General features: G+C 35.9%; 1 protein-coding gene across 1 annotated transcript in view; it reads right to left on the reverse strand.

The window, feature by feature from the left end:
- LOC145671308 (E3 SUMO-protein ligase NSE2-like) overlaps nt 1-19,600 on the reverse strand; it is a 117,482-nt gene that overhangs the window by 87,554 nt on the left and 10,328 nt on the right. The window contains exon 2 of the mRNA XM_081740282.1: nt 8,159-8,288. Within this exon, the coding sequence (XP_081596408.1) occupies nt 8,159-8,255 (97 nt within the window). The 5' untranslated portion in view covers nt 8,256-8,288. The remainder of the gene's footprint in view (nt 1-8,158; nt 8,289-19,600) is intronic.

Raw genomic sequence — 19,600 nt, forward strand, 5'->3', positions numbered from 1 at the left:
TGAATTAAGTTAAGAGTTGCTTCCAAAATCTACTCCGGTTTATTGAAATAAGCCCAAAACGTATGTTATTCTATCAGACATACACGTGGAACTTCCAGACAAGGAAATATGAAAGGCCGCGGATTGCATTTCGCAGTTTTATATAAAAAGGACCATTTACGTTCACTCGACACACATACTTCAAGTCTACACTTCAGCTCTAGAATTGCTATTCGTCTATAAGTTACATAAGTTAAGAAGAGTTACATAAGTCTTCGAGATTTACTTTAACTACCACAAGGAACACAACGTAAGTACCTTTTCATGTTGACCTTTTCTGATAGTTTCAGATTCTTTGCTTCGTGTCTCAAACACAGTTTTTATATGAGAACAAGTAATGAAATTAAAACCTCTGTATCACTCAATTATCAGTTTCCTATTCTTTACAATTCATGTTTCTATCTTTCGCAATACTCTGTGAGAAATCACAGAGTGAACATTTAGACAGACTGATAACTAGGGCACGGAAGTTGAGGAAAAATCCTCTTTTTTTATGAGTGCCCAAAGACGAGGCTTAACATAATATATGTTCATTTTGGGTTATTGTATGACTTACTTGTTTATACAGATAATTAAAACGGAAAGCTGAGATGCTGATGGAAAATAAACCTGTTTACAAAATAAGGTTTGATTAATTTAGATAATACGAACCAGGTAAATAAAACGAACATTAGCAATTGTTTTCGTTTTACTGGATACAATAAGTTTCGTGTGAGAGCAAGAAAAATTATTGTCTTGAATGCTCACTATGAAGTCTAAATGATTTGTTATGTGTTAACAAATGATTTGTTATGAATAACAGTGGTTCACTTTTTCCCTTCGTTCTCCAACCGTTGGATTTTCTCTGCAACTGCTTCCTCTTCTATCTGGGCTTTCATCCTAATGACCTTTCTCTCTTCTTGCAGTTTCTGTAGTTCCTTTGCAATTCTAAGTTTGTCATTTTTCTCTTTCTTCTCATCTGTCTTCTGCTTTCGTGCCTCTTCCAAAAAACTTTCATACCTCTGTCTTGCTGCTCGAACAGATTTCAACATTTTACTTGTAATGATTACATGTTCTCTGCCACCATGAAACTGAATGGCCTCATAAACAGTTTTCTGTGCTATGATGCTGAACTCACTCTGATTCTCAACCATGAAGTCTTTGTTGATCGAAAATCCAGAATGCACAGATGCATTACCATGCGAAACAATCAACACTAGCTTCATAACTTGCCACAGTCCAGCATACTTTTTATCCTGAAGAATACGTACATTCATGTCCAAAATTATTGTCGCATGTCTATAAATATGTTGTTGTACGAATATAATTTGATAACGAGTTCGCCCACTACTTCTTATAATGTTAGTATGTGTATAATCGGCAAAATTTCATGTCAAAAGAGCAGGAAATAAGAACAATAAAACAAAAATAAAACTTTCTTGTCCATTTAGCAACATTTTGTTTTACTCATTTTAATTTTCGTATTTATAATTCTTTTCCTATGAAATTTAGCACAAACATGTATTTAACGATTATACAGATAGTATCAGTATTAAAAGTACTGTGCAAAATAATTACCAAATTATATTCTTAAAAGAAGGCAGTTATAAATATGCGACAATCAATTTGGACATGAGTGTTAATAGAAATCATCTAATCGCTGTGGTTTATTACCATATTCTTCGAATATGTTCTTAAACGAACCGTTTGCCTTAAAACATAGTTCAAAATATTGATGCTTTGCCTTCTCTGCAACACTTCCACTTATTCTGTTTAAACTGAGAGTCTCTTAAGGAGAACATTTGTTCTAGATTTCCCTACCTCAGGTTCGTTCATTATAATGGCTGGATCAAAACAAGACATTCCTCTCACTTCAGGATATTGAAAGGGGCATCTCTCTTTGAACTTGTCCATCATTTTCATGAGAAATATCCTACACTCATTCCGAAACTGTGAAACACTGACATCTTTTTCACCTTTGACTTCTTTTAAAAACTTTTCACACTCGAATCCAATGTCTATTTTGGAGGCAAGAAGCAAGGCATCTGACTCTTTATCTATGTGTATAGCATACAGCTGCTTGACAGTAGCTTCTTCCATTACTCTTGGTTTGACAATTTGAGCCGTGAGGACCGTCAACAGATGCAAAAGCTCTCCATACAAATATGGAGACAGTGGATCCGAAGTCTGGAATCTTCTCAAAAAGCCTTGGCAATCACATGAGATGGTCTTAAAGAAACTCAATTTACATTTCAGAAAAGGGTCCCGCATGTGCAGAGTATGGCTCAGAATTTAATGGTTTTGTTTCATTAATGTGCTTTTTTACATCCTCAAATATTTGCAATGCCCTTTCAGTGCATTTTTCATTTTCCAGCCATCTTGTTGCGCAATACTTCATAGGGAACATTGAACTACCTATAACTGCTGTATATTCCCCACGTCTTGCTGGTGAGTTATTAAAAATATAGTACAAATCTCTCAGAAATAAGTTCACCTCCCAACTAACTCCTTGCATTCCAGTACCAATACACCCATGAACGACATGTAACCCACAAACACCAATATCAAATAGCTGCTTTCCATGTAGATCTTCTGCAAACATGTCCTCTTTCAGTTTCTTCCAGAAACTCAAGTTCACATTAGGTCCGTCCATGGATAACTGCAACACACTTCTTGGTAAATCTGCTATGCCACGGGTATAGGCTCCCAGAATGTCACCTGCTGTGGTTCCATTCAAAAATATGCTGTTCAAGTACTGTGTATACACAAGGGTCTTGTTAGTGCCGAAATACCTAATACTCAGGTCTAACTGAGCCTTTCGGACAACATTATCCATGGCTTTGTCAAAACAAATCACAAAGTCCTCACAGCACCTCAATCTGTCTTTCAGTTCAGTATCAAAGTATGGAGCTAGGTCATGATTTATAACATGAATACTGTGTTCTACCCAGCTGAAATTTGCTGGTAATTGCAGCACCTCAATCTGTCTTTCAGTTCAGTATAAAAGTATGGAGCTAGGTCATGATTCATAACATGAATACTGTGTTCTACCTAGCTGAAATTTGCTGGTAATTGCACTATCATAAAATATGGACCTGAAATCGCCACTAATCTTTTCACAGGAGTTACGAAACAATTTATCTTCCACTACTTTTAAAGCCCATCGGATTTCCGCAGAAGTTATATCAGCACACGCAACACTTGAGAGAATGTTGTGAGAGTTTGTCACTGGTAGATGTCAAAGGACCCTGAACTGCACTTTGTTCAGCACTGTTTTCACCACTGTTGCAGTCAGTCTTGGACTTGAAAAAAGTCTCTATGGTCGGCTGTGATGACTTGAGAAGAAGAATCTTTTGGTAACCCGATCCCTTTGCATTATTATTATTATTATTATTATTATTATTATTACACAAACAAAAACTATGTACTGCTACCATTACTAAGATACCCACTTAGTCTGTGAAAAAGTACTAAAACAGCAAAATGATTTAAAACATACATTTTCATACAATTTTCCATGACTTTCATCCCTTTTGACCTTGTTTCCATGACTTTCCTTGACCACTTTCAAATTCCATGACTTTCCCTGACTTTCCAGGTCTGTGGCAACCCTGTTAAAACTCTTTTATGACGCTGCTTCTATTTGTGACAAACTCGAAAAGCTAGTTGTGAAATGCTCGAGCAGAAAACGCACAGTCCTGATCTGGCACCTTTAAACTATAGTCCTTTCGCTCCGATGAAGAAATTCTTGGCCAGCCAGCGTTTCAATTCAGATAACAAAACAAAATTGGTTGTACGACTTGGCCATACTCCCAAAAAAAAATGACTTCTATGAAATGGTTTCTTGAAACTTGGGATACGATGGAAAAACTATGTTGAGACATTTGGAGGCTATGTTAAAAAGTAGCTTTAAAGTAAGCCTTTATTTTGTGTACACATTCTCAATGTGTTACTTTTACACTTTCTTCTACACAAACTGCTAAGCCTTATTTATTAATCGGCCCCCGTATTTAATTTATTCCCCATGAGCTCCCTCGTGGATAAGCGGTTAGCTTACGCATCGTTGGCGTGGGAGGATGTAGTTCGGATCCCGGGTTCGATTCCCTGGCTGGAGGATATGTGGTTCGGATCCCAAATTAAGCTGTAGGTCCACGTCTCATATACGCTCTCTGCTGAAAGGGACACTAAACTCAAAATCACAATTAATTCTTTATTCTTATGGAACGTACGGAACACACATTTATGCCAAAATATTGAGCTGAAAGTATTCCTGTGTGGGGACAAATTTCTTCACATTTCTTCAATATTATGACCCATTTCTCGAGTGTTAATTCTCAGAATGGTTTTAAAGTATACACCATATTACGCAGCTAGCTGATCACATGCTGTACTATGATGATGATGATGATTTACGTAAGTGGTAATAAAGAAATTATACCAGCCCATAGATACTAGTACACAAGTACAGTAACGGAAAATTTCCTATAATGTATTACATATATTTATATCTTGCTCCCACTGGTCGGCATGAAAATCCTCCCACGAGGGTGAAAGGGTGTACCGGATAGATTTCGAGATGTTGATTACAAATATCTCATCGAGAAAGTTCCAGCACTTTTTTTTTCGAGGTGCTGTTTCCATAATTGACAGAAAAAATTGTATTTTTCGTATTTAATATGTGTTTTCCGTGTTTGGAGTGCATAATTCTGAATTTTTACGAGGGTGAAAGGGTGTACCGGACAGATTTCGAGAAGCTGATTACGAATATCTCATCAAGAAAGTTCCAGCACGTAAGGTTTTTTTTATTTTTTTTGGCGGGGTGCTGTTTCCATAATTGACAAAAAAAAATCGTATTTTTAGTATTTAATATATGTTTTCCGTGTTTGGAGCACATAATTCTGATTTTTTACTAGGGTGAAAGGGTGTACCGGATAGATTTCAGGAAATAGCAAATATTTTGCATAGAATAGTCCTGAAATAGCTTCTTTTATCTTTCCTGAATTCCCTAATGCAGCGTTTCCCAACCGGTGTGCCGTGAATGAGCCGCTGATATGCCGCGAGGAATCGAAACAAAATTACTAAATTTATAGCAATCAAGTTGCAAAACGTAGGGAAAAATGTATATTTGTATTTCACATTACTTTGAACCTCTACTATGAATCTACAATTTTAAGTTTCATACCATGTCACTGTTCCGTACATTTCTAATGTTGAAAAACAGTATTTGTTATCATTGTTGTGACAATTATTGCTTCTTTATTGTTGCACACTATTTCGTAACTTGAAAATTTAAAATATCATTCAATCCTTTCAACAAACTATCTACATTTGTGTTTTAAAAGTAAAAGGGATTTGTTTGTTCTTTCGTTATTTAGTGATCTTCCTTCTTAGTAAAAGGTTGGATACAGTTTTTAAATAGAAAGCGTATTTTTAAAAACCTGAGTCCAATATTTCATTGCAGTTGTTTTCTATTTTTAAATTAGAATGAAAAATAAGCATAATGATTTACCAAGGGGAAAAACCAGTGATCGAGTTTTCTTCTCTGTGAGAAGGCGATCAATAATCACAGAAAAAATACCACTGTGTTTTATATTTACAAATAATAATATCTATAAGTGTGTCGCGAGAATCCAACTAACACAAGTAGTGTGCCGCAAGTTGAAAAAGGTTGGAAAACGCTGCCCTTATGTGTTGTTTTATTCTTTTGGTAATATTTCTTTTTGATATGCCTACTGTATGTACGATTCTTTACATGCATAGAATATTTGGTAAATGTCACTTAATGAGTTTTTATCAGCAAATTAGTTCGTGTACTAAGCTCGTTTTCAAATTTAAAGGTGGTTTTTGACGTATTTTCAAGTTGTGTATTTTTAAGCAATTTTTACCAGTCTAGAAGTCAAACAAATTCCGTTGTTCTGTTTTCGACACAACCTATAGAAGATTTTATGTGTTTATAAAATTTGTAAACAGACTATAGAAATAAATGAATGATTAAATGAAATAAATAATGAAATCTTCAAGTTTCACGTCCCATGGTTATGCCGGCTACACTAAAGGAGACGGTGGTGATGAGAAATTTATGAAATGGTGTAATGAAAAAAGTGAGAGGAAACGGGAGAACTCCAAGAAAACCCACGCACACGACGTTTGTCCACCACAAAGCTCACGTGGCGCGAGCTGGAATCGAACCAAGGGCCCCATGCACCAGAGGTGAACGCTCTACCACTGAGCCAGAGTGGCCCCAAATCAATGACTAAGTATAATGCATTATCCGGTCATTCATAAAATAATTGGAACCGTATTGTATTTACTTTAATAAAAAGAAAGTGTGGATACAACACATGGTATCCATAGTTTATAATTATTTTCTTACCATTGAAGTGCAACATTACTGCATATGGTCAGCTATCTGTGTAACATGATATAAGCTTTAAAACCAACCTGAGAATGAGCACTAGAGACACGTGTCCGAAATATTATGAAGAATCTTGGTCGCTATTGGAATACTTTCAAGTCAGTATTGAAACATACTTCTTATTAGTTTACCGTTCATGTCTTTTTCTATTCTTATTCACATTTAAATTTCAAAAAGCCTCTAAAAAAATTTCGTTGCTTTCCGTAACGTCCACATTTTTCCATGTAACACAGCATTCACAATAGAAACATGGATTAACCTTTTACATCTCCTCATACAAAAGTTCTGCAAAATATGCTTTGTTTCTTCTTATTATCATGTTAAGAAACATGCTACGCACTACAAAAATATGGGAATACTTTGTATAATGGAGTAATTACTGTAGTATGGTTTTCATTATTACACATATTAAGGAACTGACAATAGATTAATCAACTCAAATTGTTAAAAAATAATCAAATAAAGGTCAATAAACAAACTAATTTCCATTCGCCAATTTGTTTTCTTCCAGTAGATATCACGGCAATGGTACTACTATACGTCACACACTGCACCAGATACGGAAGAATTCAAAGATTCCCCGATTTCCTTTCTAATGGAACTCTTTTTCGTTTTTGTGTGTGCAGTTATCGAAAGTAAAGCGTTGACAAAGTAAAGCGGCAGATTTTTAGTAATTACCTTTTTAAAGTGTCGAGTTCCTAGTGTTTTCCATTCAAATGATAGCATTATACAAAAAAAAAAAAAAAAAAAATCTGATTTGGGAATTTGTGAATACCGTAAATCGGAAACAAAGAAAAGATTTTGTTATCTTTTTAATGTAAATCCCATTCTTTTGTATATGTGTGTAATTATACAACCTTAATGTTGAGAAAATGAAGGCATATCTTTAATAATTTCCATTTTAAGCGTTTTCGATTTGTGATCAATTCACACGTGGGGAAAGACATTTTAATTTTTGTTGATACTAATACACGTATATATATATTACAAAAGCAAAGGGAATATAGTGGCACTGTTTTTTGTTACACATTACAGTTTTAAGATCGTTACAGCGAATTTAATAGATGGGAATTTTCCTAAACATTTTTTTTTTTAATGGTCTGAAACAATTGAAGTGAGGAATAATAGAGTCACATTAAGGTTATCATTTCATTCCAAATTTTGAAGTATATTTTTGGAGATTTTATTACTTTCTTGGATGGGATTGTTATTTTAATGTGGATTTTACTGAAAAAAAAAAAAAAACGCTGGACACTTTCGGCCTGCGGCAAATTCCAACAATTCTGCTTTATTTTTGCCGGATCTCAGTCCGTTATTTTCTTGTATTCCTCTTGCTCAAAAACCCTTGAAAGGGCACTTGCTCAAAAACCCTTGAAAGGGAACCATTTTGATATTTTGGATAATGCCCACCAGAGAATACTGACAACCTGAAATGTATTTCAGCAGAAGCCTTCCAGTATTGCTACGATGAGTGGAAACAACGCCTTCATTGCCGTATAGCAGGTCTAGGACATAACCTTGATTTGTAGAATGATGAAAATTCGTCGTTAACAGAAAATGAATCTCATTTCTTTTGTAACACATCTCGTATACCATTAAATATAACTTGTCGTCAACATCCTAAAATTCACTTGCATGTTTCTTATCTGGAACTTTACTCATATATACAAATAAATTAATATCAATTCCAATTAGAAACCAAAAAAATAATTTTGTTTCACTTACCTTCGAGAAATTCCACAACACGCTCTGAGCATTGCATCAGACCCTCTACAGCACGATCAAAACACTCTTTTCGCTTCCTTTCTAATTCGTCTGTCATCTTGTGGTCTTTAAATAACGGTCAGAATAAAGACTGAAAGAAAAATAAGAAAATATCAGTATATTGCAATGTTATTACTACAGGGATGGCTGTTTTGGGCTTGTACTATACATAGCTTTTCTTCTAAATTGTTGATAGATATGATGTTAATCTCCTGGCCAATCAGGTTAATCAGCTTAAGTTTGCCGTGACGTAAGCACTGGCCCAGTCACAATCAGAAGGAAATTATTGTATTCATGCGCGCGTACAGCTGACAGCCAGTGTGCGAAGCAATGCGCAGGAGTGGACACAGAGCTTCCGATTGACGATCACGTAGCAGTCAATCACGTTCGAGGATCAGTTAATTAACAAACAGTAGGAAATAAATATCCGAAATTTCTTTATCCATGGGATCATTGTTCCTTCCGTTACAACAAAATTTATACACTTTCTGACCCCAATCAGAAATAAGCACTCTACCACTGAGTCACCGTGCCCTCATATACAATGGAAGAGAAGAAAGGTGCTTACAAACCTCACATCTTAAAAAAGAGAAATCCTTCGTTGTCTCTCTGGGCCTTATTCAGTAATTTTCGTCAACGCGACGCAACAATTGCATCTTAATTTGCTGTAATAAGCATAGCAGTTATAATTGCTCATTATTTTATTACGTTGTGCTGCGATAAGCAAGTTGTACCATGAAAGCATCTGTCTTCAATACATTTATGGGAAACCTCGTGGTAAATAGAGAAATTTTAAAGTTGCGAATTATGATATAAAATTGGATCTCAATAAAGTACATTGTGCTGTTCCTTGTGCTTCTGCTGTGTGGTTATTTAAAAATACGTAGCTGCTTGGTTGGATCTGAGTTCTTTCAGCACTGAGGGTAAATTATGCGTGGACCTAAAGCTTAACATGGGTTCCCAGAAGGAATCGAAGCTGGGTCTTCCATACTCAAAGCACGTACGCTAACCATATAACCAAGGAAGCTCAAGAGTAAGAGCTTATCATTCACATTGAAGTTTGTAGAAAGAGGCGATACAAATTATATTCTAAAGCTTAAAAGTCATTTTCTTGTAAATTAGGATCACTGTTGATTTCAGCCGAAATTTCCTTCACCGTGGGAGCCTTGTTGTTTCCATTGCACCAAAATTTATGCACTTTCTGACGGATGACAAGCTTTGTAAAATCATCCTTTTTTTTTTTTTTTTTTTTTAATCGTGCACCTTTATTTTTCAGCCCGTCACTTGTCTTTACGGGTGTTCAAACTTTCTCCTCTTTCAAGAATTCCTTTTTTACGCTCACTGACACGTCATATCAGCCGTAAGGCTAGGAACATCATTCACACACTTACAGGGATCGGCAGGTCGTAAGTGTGAATACACGCTTAAAACAATTTGCCTTGCTTGGCTATTTAATGGACTGCCACCTCTATCTAATCGAAAATAACACGCAGGTGAACAGACACTGAACCCTCGCAGAGGACGCCATATTGCACATGTACAGCAAAAACCAAGCTATTTTATACATATATACAAGTTATTGTACTTCACAGATATATTGTAGTTCTTTGATCAAATTATAACTGCAAAGTTTGTTCTACATAAAGGGTTTAAAATGTGGGATTATTTGTTTGCGCGCATTAATAAACCGCACTGTTTGTTACAGAAAATGTTGCAACCTTCTGTTCGTTTCTAGAACTTAAGATCATTGTGTATTTGTAAGCATGCTTTATGTATATATTAACTATTTGTTACTTCAAACTGCTAATAATTTTAATTATGTACAGTAAATGTTAAAAATGAGATTCAGTAGTAGGAAACTCTTTCATAATGGTGCAATTTCAACACTACTTGGAATTACTTATGATTAGTGATTTGGAGCTACTGAAACTACGTCACTGAAAGCTTGTGTTGACCACGAGTATAGTAAAACCAGTAAGTTAGAATGTGTTATATGAATTAGGGATGGCCAGATCCGGATCCACTTGGGTCCGGATATCCGGTATCTGAAAATTGGATCCGGATCCGAAATTCCGTATCAGAAAATTCGGGTGTTCCGAATCAGCAAAGACACTTGTGGCATGTGATCGTGTGACGGCCTTTCGTTTTCTTCATTCTGTCGATGTTTGGTTTTTGTGCCTTAATGTGTCATAGTTAATCCAAATTTGATTCAGTAACACCGTCGACTTTGGTGAGAGCAATCTCACTGTCAGATTCTATTCTAGTGGAAACACTCGATCGAGAAGGTAGTAAATCTTTTTTAAAGCAGTCATCTTGATTGAAGTTTATCCTTTGTTTTCTGTAACATTAGTCAAATGCTGGAATGAAACCTTAGTCACAAGCCCAGTCTTCTTCATTAGGCTCAGGCTGCTTCCTTTCCTAATTCTTTCTGAGTTATTGTGATCACTGAATGACGCCAATTCCTAGTCGTGATGGGCTAGGCCATAGCTAATAGAACAGCCATAAAATATAGATCAAATCAAATTAACAAGCAACTTTCTTTTCTTGCTCTTGATGATTTTTTTCTTTTTTTTCTTTAAAAATACGTTTTTCTGTAACTGTACCACCTAAGTTAGTATTAAGAATTGTAGTAGAGATAAAATTCTAAATGTCAATTAATGTATCAAAATTAATGTATTAATGTAGCTGAATGTGTATACAAAATACCATATGCAGCCTCGAGCAGTAAAATATATCTTTGTAATTAGTAATCCACCACTATTCAATCTGAATAGTTTGTATAAGGAGCTTTATCATTCACGAAAACACATATCCGGATCCAGGGGCAGAGTGAAGGGTCGTTCTTCCCTACTCCAGCGGCACCAACAAAGTGTACTTTAGGAGTAATTTGTGGCAATTTCAGATCATGTAAATAATTTGTCACTGCTAGCATCACCAACCGTTCCCCTAAGAGTCCATCCACCCCCTCCAGGAGTCTGTTCTGGATCTGCCCCTGCGCAAACATAATATACAACCCATTCAAGAGTAAGTTTTGTTGGCTTTTTTAAATTGTTATTTTAAAGGATTGTCATTTCTTGTGGCTACTTATGCAATTTCGTCCACAGCTATACATGCAATTTCCAGTCATAACGCAAATACATTTATATACTTACTAGCCTGCGGCTAGTTGGGGCTTCGCCACCGGTATCAGGACATTTGCGGTACAACCAGAAAAACAGTTTTTCTGGGATATTTGCGGTACTGTTCAAAACTTTCCCTTAGACGGTGGGACATTTGCCGTACACAACGTGGAACGTGCATCAAAAGCATCCATTTCACACGCCTTTATCACAATTAGAATGAATATAATAATAAAGGAGGTGGGTATGGAGATGAAACAGCCTAATATTATGTGATTCATTTTGATTGGCTGATTTTGGTAGGTTATACATAAGAGGAGATCACGCGGGCCACCTAATAGAAACTATCACAGTAATCGAAACCTCTGAGAAGAAACCATGCACTTTTTATCAGGGTTTTAAGTACAGACAGTATCGAAATTTCAAGAACGGGAATATAACTTCGAGGAAACAAATATTGTTCCGTTGATCTTCGGCCTCTTACCAGCAAGAGATAATAAGACATATCAGAGATTTTCAGTTTGGTGAAGGCTAATATTAAAGATTGGAATCCAAAATTAATCAAATTGGATTTCGAGCAAGCAGCAATAACATCTCGAAAAATACTGCTCCAGCAGGAAACGCACATTAGTGGTGTAATTTTCATTTCAATCAGTGGAGGAAGATTAAGGAATTGGAATTTATAAATGACTATAAATCAGTTCCAGAGGTGAGGCTCTGCCTCAGAATGTGTTCTGCCCAAGCATTATTTGTTAGTGTTATGTGTTTATCTCTAATATACTAGTTGAACTCTATTATAAATCATACAAATAAATTACTAATTCATTGAACGTTAATTTTGACTTTGTCTCTTATACTTATTCCGAGCTTGATCTGACCAAAAATCCCTCAATATGCTCATAACAATGGACAACTGTGTGCAAAATGAGTGACTTATGATAAACCACTCTGCAGGCAATTTGCCCTTTGCTCTAATACTTTCTCGTAATTAGAATATGTTGAAAACGAAGAAAGAAGAATGTTATATTTCAACTCTAAGCAAATAGTTATTGGAAAATTGTTAATGAAACCTATAAAAGAAATATAGAAATTCTCTTTAAATGTCATCGACAGGTATTTGACCAATCACATATAATGATTTGTTTATTTTATTTAATTTTTTTTTTAGTTTTGGCCATTTGTTTACATCGTTCGGATGTGACTACCATATATTCTAGTAAATGTTTCTTTTTTTTTTTTTCACTTTTCTGTATAAGTGATCCTTATATTTGGGTTTACATGTTTTGAGTGCATGTATGTATGTATAGTGAATAATGGTTTTATATTCTGAAAGAAGATTTTTAGTCTGCTTTTAGTATGCAAAAAAGCCCCCAGTTCCCTGAAGAAGTCTATGTTATTCTCCCCTTGCTGGCATGCTGAACAACTTGCTGGCTACACCAATGTTATAAAATTTGGTCTTTGTATAGCAGTTGATAGTGTGTGTTTATCCTCTAACTGAACACCCGAAAATATCATCTCTTAACTTGGAGAATAAGAAGCTGTTTCGAATAGTACTCCAAATGTCCCAGTACCGCAAGTGTTGCGCTTTCTTTGCCATCAGACTCCGGTTATTGCTCGGCCTACGACCTCGCACTACAAAAGCCCCTAATCATACTCAATTTAAAAAGAAATGTTTAGGGAATTCGCCCTCAGACCCTCTGATATCTCATTTCATCGGCCTACGGCCTCGTACCTCTGTCGTTTCTTCAGAGCATTTGCACACGTCCCCGACAATGCCGGATCCGGCACCGACAATGCCGGAACCGGAACCGGGGCTGCTTTGCACACACATCCCGGTAATGCCGGTGCCGAGAGGTAGTTTGAGTTTGAACATGAGTCCAGCAATAAATAAACAATATCTCCTTGCCTTGCTGTACTTACGGCGAAGAAAGAGGAAACAAAGCAGCACTAGAAAGATTTGGATCCATTCATTGTTGACAGTGCGTCATGTGGAAGGTTCGTTTTATACATTATATGAAAAGCTGCGAACATATGATTCGAAATTTTTTAATTAATTACTTTCGCATGTCTAAACAGACGTTCGATTTCTTAGTACAACGAATTAGTAATCATATTCAGCGCTGTTCGTTCGGTTTTTTTTTTTTTTTTTTTTTTTTTTTTTTTTGCAAGAGTCGTGTAATATTATTACAGACTGACATGAATAAATGGAAGGGTCGTTCAATATCTGAGAAATAGCTCAATGCAAAGAACAAGGTTAATTGTATTACGTCAATCAAGTGACGTAGGAGCATTAACATCTAAATTCCCAAATATCTTTTCTTTAGTACACAAAGGTATATTGTAAATTGGTCCGTACATAGGTCTAATCAAAAGCATTCGCAGAAAAACATGGCTAAATTAATAACTTTGACAAGTCACAATAGGCAGTAACCCTATACTTAAACCCACAATCCAATAGTGTCAAATTGTCAAGAATTTGCGAAAACTGGTAGCAAATTGACCGCTTTGTCGAATTTTGGTGGCAAATTGAACGCTGGTAAATTGTCCGTACCCAGAAGAAAACATCGAAGTGGCCCATTTCTATGTCTTCGATTGTACATTTTATTTTCATTTACATATAATCTACATTTTATGTATCAACTGTAAGTAAACAGAAAGTGTTTGAATCACTACTGTTTTATATTATCCTATACATACCTGTCGCTTCTCGTTTCTTTCTGTTCATAGTGTCGAAGTCTTGTGCAAGGTTTGTATATACTTCTTTCCAGGCTTTCTGCTTTTCGACCTTGTCTTTATATGAATCTTTAGTCTAGTCCCATAGACAAGGTCTCATTTCCGCTAATTCAATGAGATTCAAAACATCGTACTGAAACACTTTAGTCATTGTCACTCGATAAACGATGAAATGAATTGTCACTGAAGCAAGACTTCAGTGCACTGCAGAAAACAATCCACTAAATCAAAAAGCTACATCAAGCGGAAATAAGTAACATATAGCCACACTCACGCAGAAAGTATGGCACTCCAGAATAGTTTCATATAAATGTTAAACGTCAGTTTAATCCACCCCTGACAACTTGACCTACTTCTGTCCTTGATCCCCTGCGGGCTTGCATAGTTGCATATAGATAGACGAATCGAGTACATTCCTGGAATCGAAAGGAGGAAACGGAACTAAATTATAATTTTCTTCAGCATAGGAGGATTTTTTCCAGGGGAGATAGGCCTACATATGTAGTATGTCCGATATGACATTCATAGATAACGTTTTGCAATGCATCTTGCATCTTGTAAAACAAAAACATAGGCAATTTCGGCTGTAGCCTGTTGTGTTGATGAAATCAAATCATACTATTATACAAGATATTCTTCTTTATGCATTCCTTTCCCTCTTTCAACAAACCCCCCCTCCCCTTTCCAAATTATGTACTAAAGACAATCTACACAAAAGGAAAATGCTTAGGAGAAACCTAATGGCTATCAATGATTGATGGAAGGAGTCTTGCAAACTATTATATTTCTATATTTTTCCCTCGGGGGAGACTAAACAGAAGATCGAAAAAACAAGGTTATTTGCTCTTTGTGTGTGTGGATGTGAGTGCACGAAGTATATGGCCTTCTTTTGGTTTCTTTCTTTTTTTTTTTTTTTTCAATTTTGTTGCCATAATTTTAACATCTATTTAAATTTCTCAAAATTGAAATAGGCTGAGATCAAGCTATTTAAAATAATAATAATAATAATAATAATAATAATAATAATAATAACAATAATAATGATAATGATAATAGGTTGTGGAAAGGCAACATTGCGGCTGCCTATTCACTCAGTCCACAATCGTTCTATGGAACAAATGCCAGACAAGACAGAGTACATGAATATTTTTATTATAATCTATAGGGTAAAACAGTATGCAACTACAAAAATGGAAATTTTCTTGTTCTGTTTGTGTTTTTTCAGTTCTTTCTGTAGTTGTGTTGTAATTTTTATTTACTTTAATTTTATTTACAACCTTTGTTATGCTTGGGAATGCCTACTTCTACGATCATGATGGATATTTATACCGTACATATTGGGTTGCATAATTAACAGGATAAACACTGGACAACTATCCTAGATTCATAATTTCTTCGTATCTCCATTTTGTTCATTTCCGCCATGTTATTTTTTTTTTAAATTATGACTTCATAATATATGCTCACATATTCTCTATCAAAACGAATCCAATGACCCTTTGTTTAAATCGTTTAAGTAAGTTTCTGCTGTAGAAGATAACAAATTAATATACATACATACATCTGTGAAACTCACTTTCCGCGTTGCCGTAGTTGGATAATTCAAACAAGATCCGAATTTCCCTTGCTGAGAATTTATGTAAATAGCAAGCCGCTATATTTGTGGTACCTCACAGCCATTTTGATTATTTCATTCTTCATTATATATTCATATGATGTGAAAAAAAGGAAATATTAAAAAAACGGAAGCAAACAAAAAATCCAAATACAGGAAAAGAAACAAGAATACACAACGCCTTGCCACTCACTCACTGTAGCTAGATTGAAGAAACCTATCAGCAAGCCGGCTCCGTCTTTACCGGCTGCGTGTGCATCCACGCATAAGAAAACATTGCCGCCGACAAAACCGGAGCCGGAGCCGACACCGACATGTCGGCGGCTAGTCCGGCTGCACTTGCCGGAGCCGGGAGTTCCACCGGCTTTTTTGCCGGGTCGGAAAGCGTGTGCAAGCTACCATTTGATCTCATTGCCGCCGATTCCATCGCCGGCATTGTCAGAACCGGATCCGGCATTGCCAGGGACGTGTGCAAACGCTGTCAATCTGCACCTCTTGCTCATCTACGGAGAGTAACACTTCAGGTTCCGTTATTATTGTTGGATGTCGTCTTTTATGTGTTTCCACAATGCGTTGATACTTCCTTTATTTCATATTTCAATTTTGCAATATTTGCAGGTAGCAGTTCATTTTGATTTCTCACTTTGAAAGTGTTTCCAAATAGCACTCTTGCCCATCCTGGATTACCTCTATCGTAGAACACAACCACACAGCACCAGGACGTCAAATAAAATGCCATCGAATACAGTTCAGTTTAGCGTTGCCGTTGTTAATCCAGACAGTCAAATGAAAAAGCATACGGCAGTACAAGATAAGCAAATGACGATTAAGTACAGTTCAGCTTTGCATTACCATTGCTACCAATGCAAAGTTCAAATTTCGGCTACGTACAGCCCACGTAGTTTTATAGAAACGGGAAAGTACCTACTGTGTGTTTCTTCTAAGGTTAGTAAACTTTTTTCTTTCTTTTTTGTTTCTTTTACATGACGTAAGTCGTATGTTACAAAGCAATAAGTTAGCAAACAGAGTTATCAACCTAAGGAGCGCACAACACCGACAAACAAAAATTTAATGATTACTCACGGTGCCCGAAAACTCTTATGTAATTTAATACATATATTAAAAAAAAAAAAAAAAAATGCGAAAATTGCACCTGAAACGAGACTAGACATCCACGAAATGATAGAGCTTAATACAACTTTCAAATGTTAATTTAGAACCTATTCAGTAAACGTGATATTATTATTTTCTCACCGACTCACGCTCAAGAATACTTTTTTCTTTAATTATTTTAATTAGTACTTTCTTGAATTGATTGTAGGATGTTCGCTTAAACACTGTCATTCAGGTTAGTTCGTTACTTGTATAGGTTTAAATGTTTTTAAAAAGGGCTGTACTGTTGTTCGAAGACTTTAAGGCACTTCTGTCCAGGGGTGTACATTTCATTAATTTTATTGTAAGTTAAGAGCAGACATACAACAGAAGCAATGGGTAATTACCATGAATAACGAACACAGGACAACACCATCTAATAAACATTGTTTTTAAGCAAATGGACAGATCTGTAACGGTTTATTTTATACATATGGATATTTTAGTTCTCGGTCTGAATCTAAGGCCTAAAATATTCAAAAACATGAGTCCGAATCCAAACTTCAAAATTTTGGATCTGGATCCAGGAACCGGATATCCGGATCTAAATTTTCGGATCCTGATCCGTCTGGCCATCCCTAATATGAATGTAACCGATGGTGCCCCCACTCCTCAACTAGTAAGGGAACATGTGCTTCACTTGCCAGTGATAGCTTAGACGCTTGGGAACTATACTGGATATTTAAAACAAAAAAGAAAAAAAGTACCCGAAGGCCACAAGAAACTATTCGACAGATCAAAATAAAGCGAAATTGGTGTACTGGTATACCCTCCGGGACCTTCTCCAGACGTTACCTCAACACAAAATTTAATTATATGGCAATGTCAGAAATCAGGGTTCCTACTGATCTGGAGAAATCTATTCTCTTGACTTCCCCGTGACTTTTCCTGACTTTTGGCAGGAAATTCCCTGACTTTCATGCCAGATGTCGGATGACGTTGACATACAAATAAGGAATAAGTAAGGGTGAATATTTATATATGAGAACGTTTATTCTATATAGACAAAGAGTAATCAATTGCTCATACATTCCACTTACCTCCCATAAAAGTCTGAGCAACGCCCCATACTGTGATCATTGATATCTACCCACAAACGAAAAAAATAGCAATAAAAAACAAATAGGTATTATAACGGGTGGTTAAGCTGAAATTGTTGTACAGCGGTGGACACTTCTAAATGGTACACCTTAGCCGTAAATCTCCATATGGCTGTACCATTTAGAAGTGTCGCCCGCTGTACAATTGATGTTAAAAAATATATATATTTTATAAAATTTTCCTGACTTTCTCTGATTTCCAGTCTTCTTCCCTGAGTTTCCCTCACCTGCACCATTTTCCCTGAGTTTCCCTGATTTCCCTGACCAGTAGGAACCCTGTAGATAACTTTTAGACCATAGCACTGATCTACGAATCCATCAAGTAGAAAGATAGCTTGCCTACGAAGATTCTTTTCAGATGGCAATTAAAGATGGTGGACTCCATCAATTCGCATCGGTACAACTTACGTATAAGAATAAAAATGAACAGAACTTATTTGTTAATAGATCGATGATTAATTGTATATGCTTTCAACTTCCTGAGAAAAAGAACTGACAAATGCAATTTCAATTAACAACTAGTAAGTAATTGAAGCACATCACTATACGAAGTTGACTGAAGAATCAACTCGAACTACAAGATATCAAGCCTGAACCTAAACTAACGTCAGGAAAGTAAGAACAGTGCTTTAATAGGACCTATTTAAGGAAATAAAGGAGAGAGCATTACCAATGAATCGTTCCTAAGAAAGTAACTCATGCATATACATAGAAGTAAAAACTGAAATTAATTTTTTAGTTCAACGTTTGTACCCTTTCGGCTAAAGGAGGCTAATAAATAATTCTAGAGAATGATAATGGAGGAAGTGGTAGAATCAAAATGTGGGAGGAAACAGGACGACCCTGAGAAAAACTTTACTGCAGCAGGGTAAAAAAAAGTAAATTATAAATACGCCAAAGATTAAAAACACTCTGGAACAAAAAAAAGAAGAAGAAGAAGAAGTGCAGTGCCCTGTAGAAAGCAGTGTTCGAATCAATTTTATTTTTGTGTAAGTGAAAATAATTGAACGAGATTAGAAAGGAAGAAATACACAGCAACAAATTACAAGTTGAAAAAAAGCTAAACTATTATGCTGTACATAGCTTAGTCTTCAATAAAAACCTACAACTTGTAGAATTGTACTTCCTTACTAACTACAACTCCTAGGATGATAAATGGTATCAGTTTCATTGGTTGATTAAAAAAAAAAAATGAAATCTTGCAGTTTAACGGCCCACGATTGTGCCCTTAAGGCAAAGGGAGATGGATGATTAAGGCGAGTGAATGATGATGGAAGAATTGGTGGAATGACTGTGGAAGGAAACGGGAGTACCCCGAGAATATCCACGGACACGATGTTGTGCACCACAAACTTACCTGGCCAAGAATCGAACCAGGGACATAACTCTGAGCTAACAAATGAATTGATCTAACTGCAGCTGAGAACAAGAAAAGCATGACACTAAAACGATATACCCGTACTCAAATAGAAAGGTAACGAAAAACTTGAAGTTAATATAGGAACTCCATGAATGTTATAATAACTGTTAAAGTACAATAAGAAAATAGCACGTTCATTCCTTCTCGGTGAAGTTTCTTGCGGTAAGGTAAGTTTGGTAACATTAACTCACAGTAACTGTTGCTACTATCTATCGGTAAGATTACAGTTGCTCTTCAATGATCTGTGTGCGGAATTCAGTGAAT

This window comes from Thermobia domestica, chromosome 15 (assembly GCF_964235325.1).
Source record: "Thermobia domestica chromosome 15, izTheDome1.hap1.1, whole genome shotgun sequence".
Classification (NCBI taxonomy): Eukaryota; Metazoa; Arthropoda; class Insecta; order Zygentoma; family Lepismatidae; genus Thermobia; species Thermobia domestica.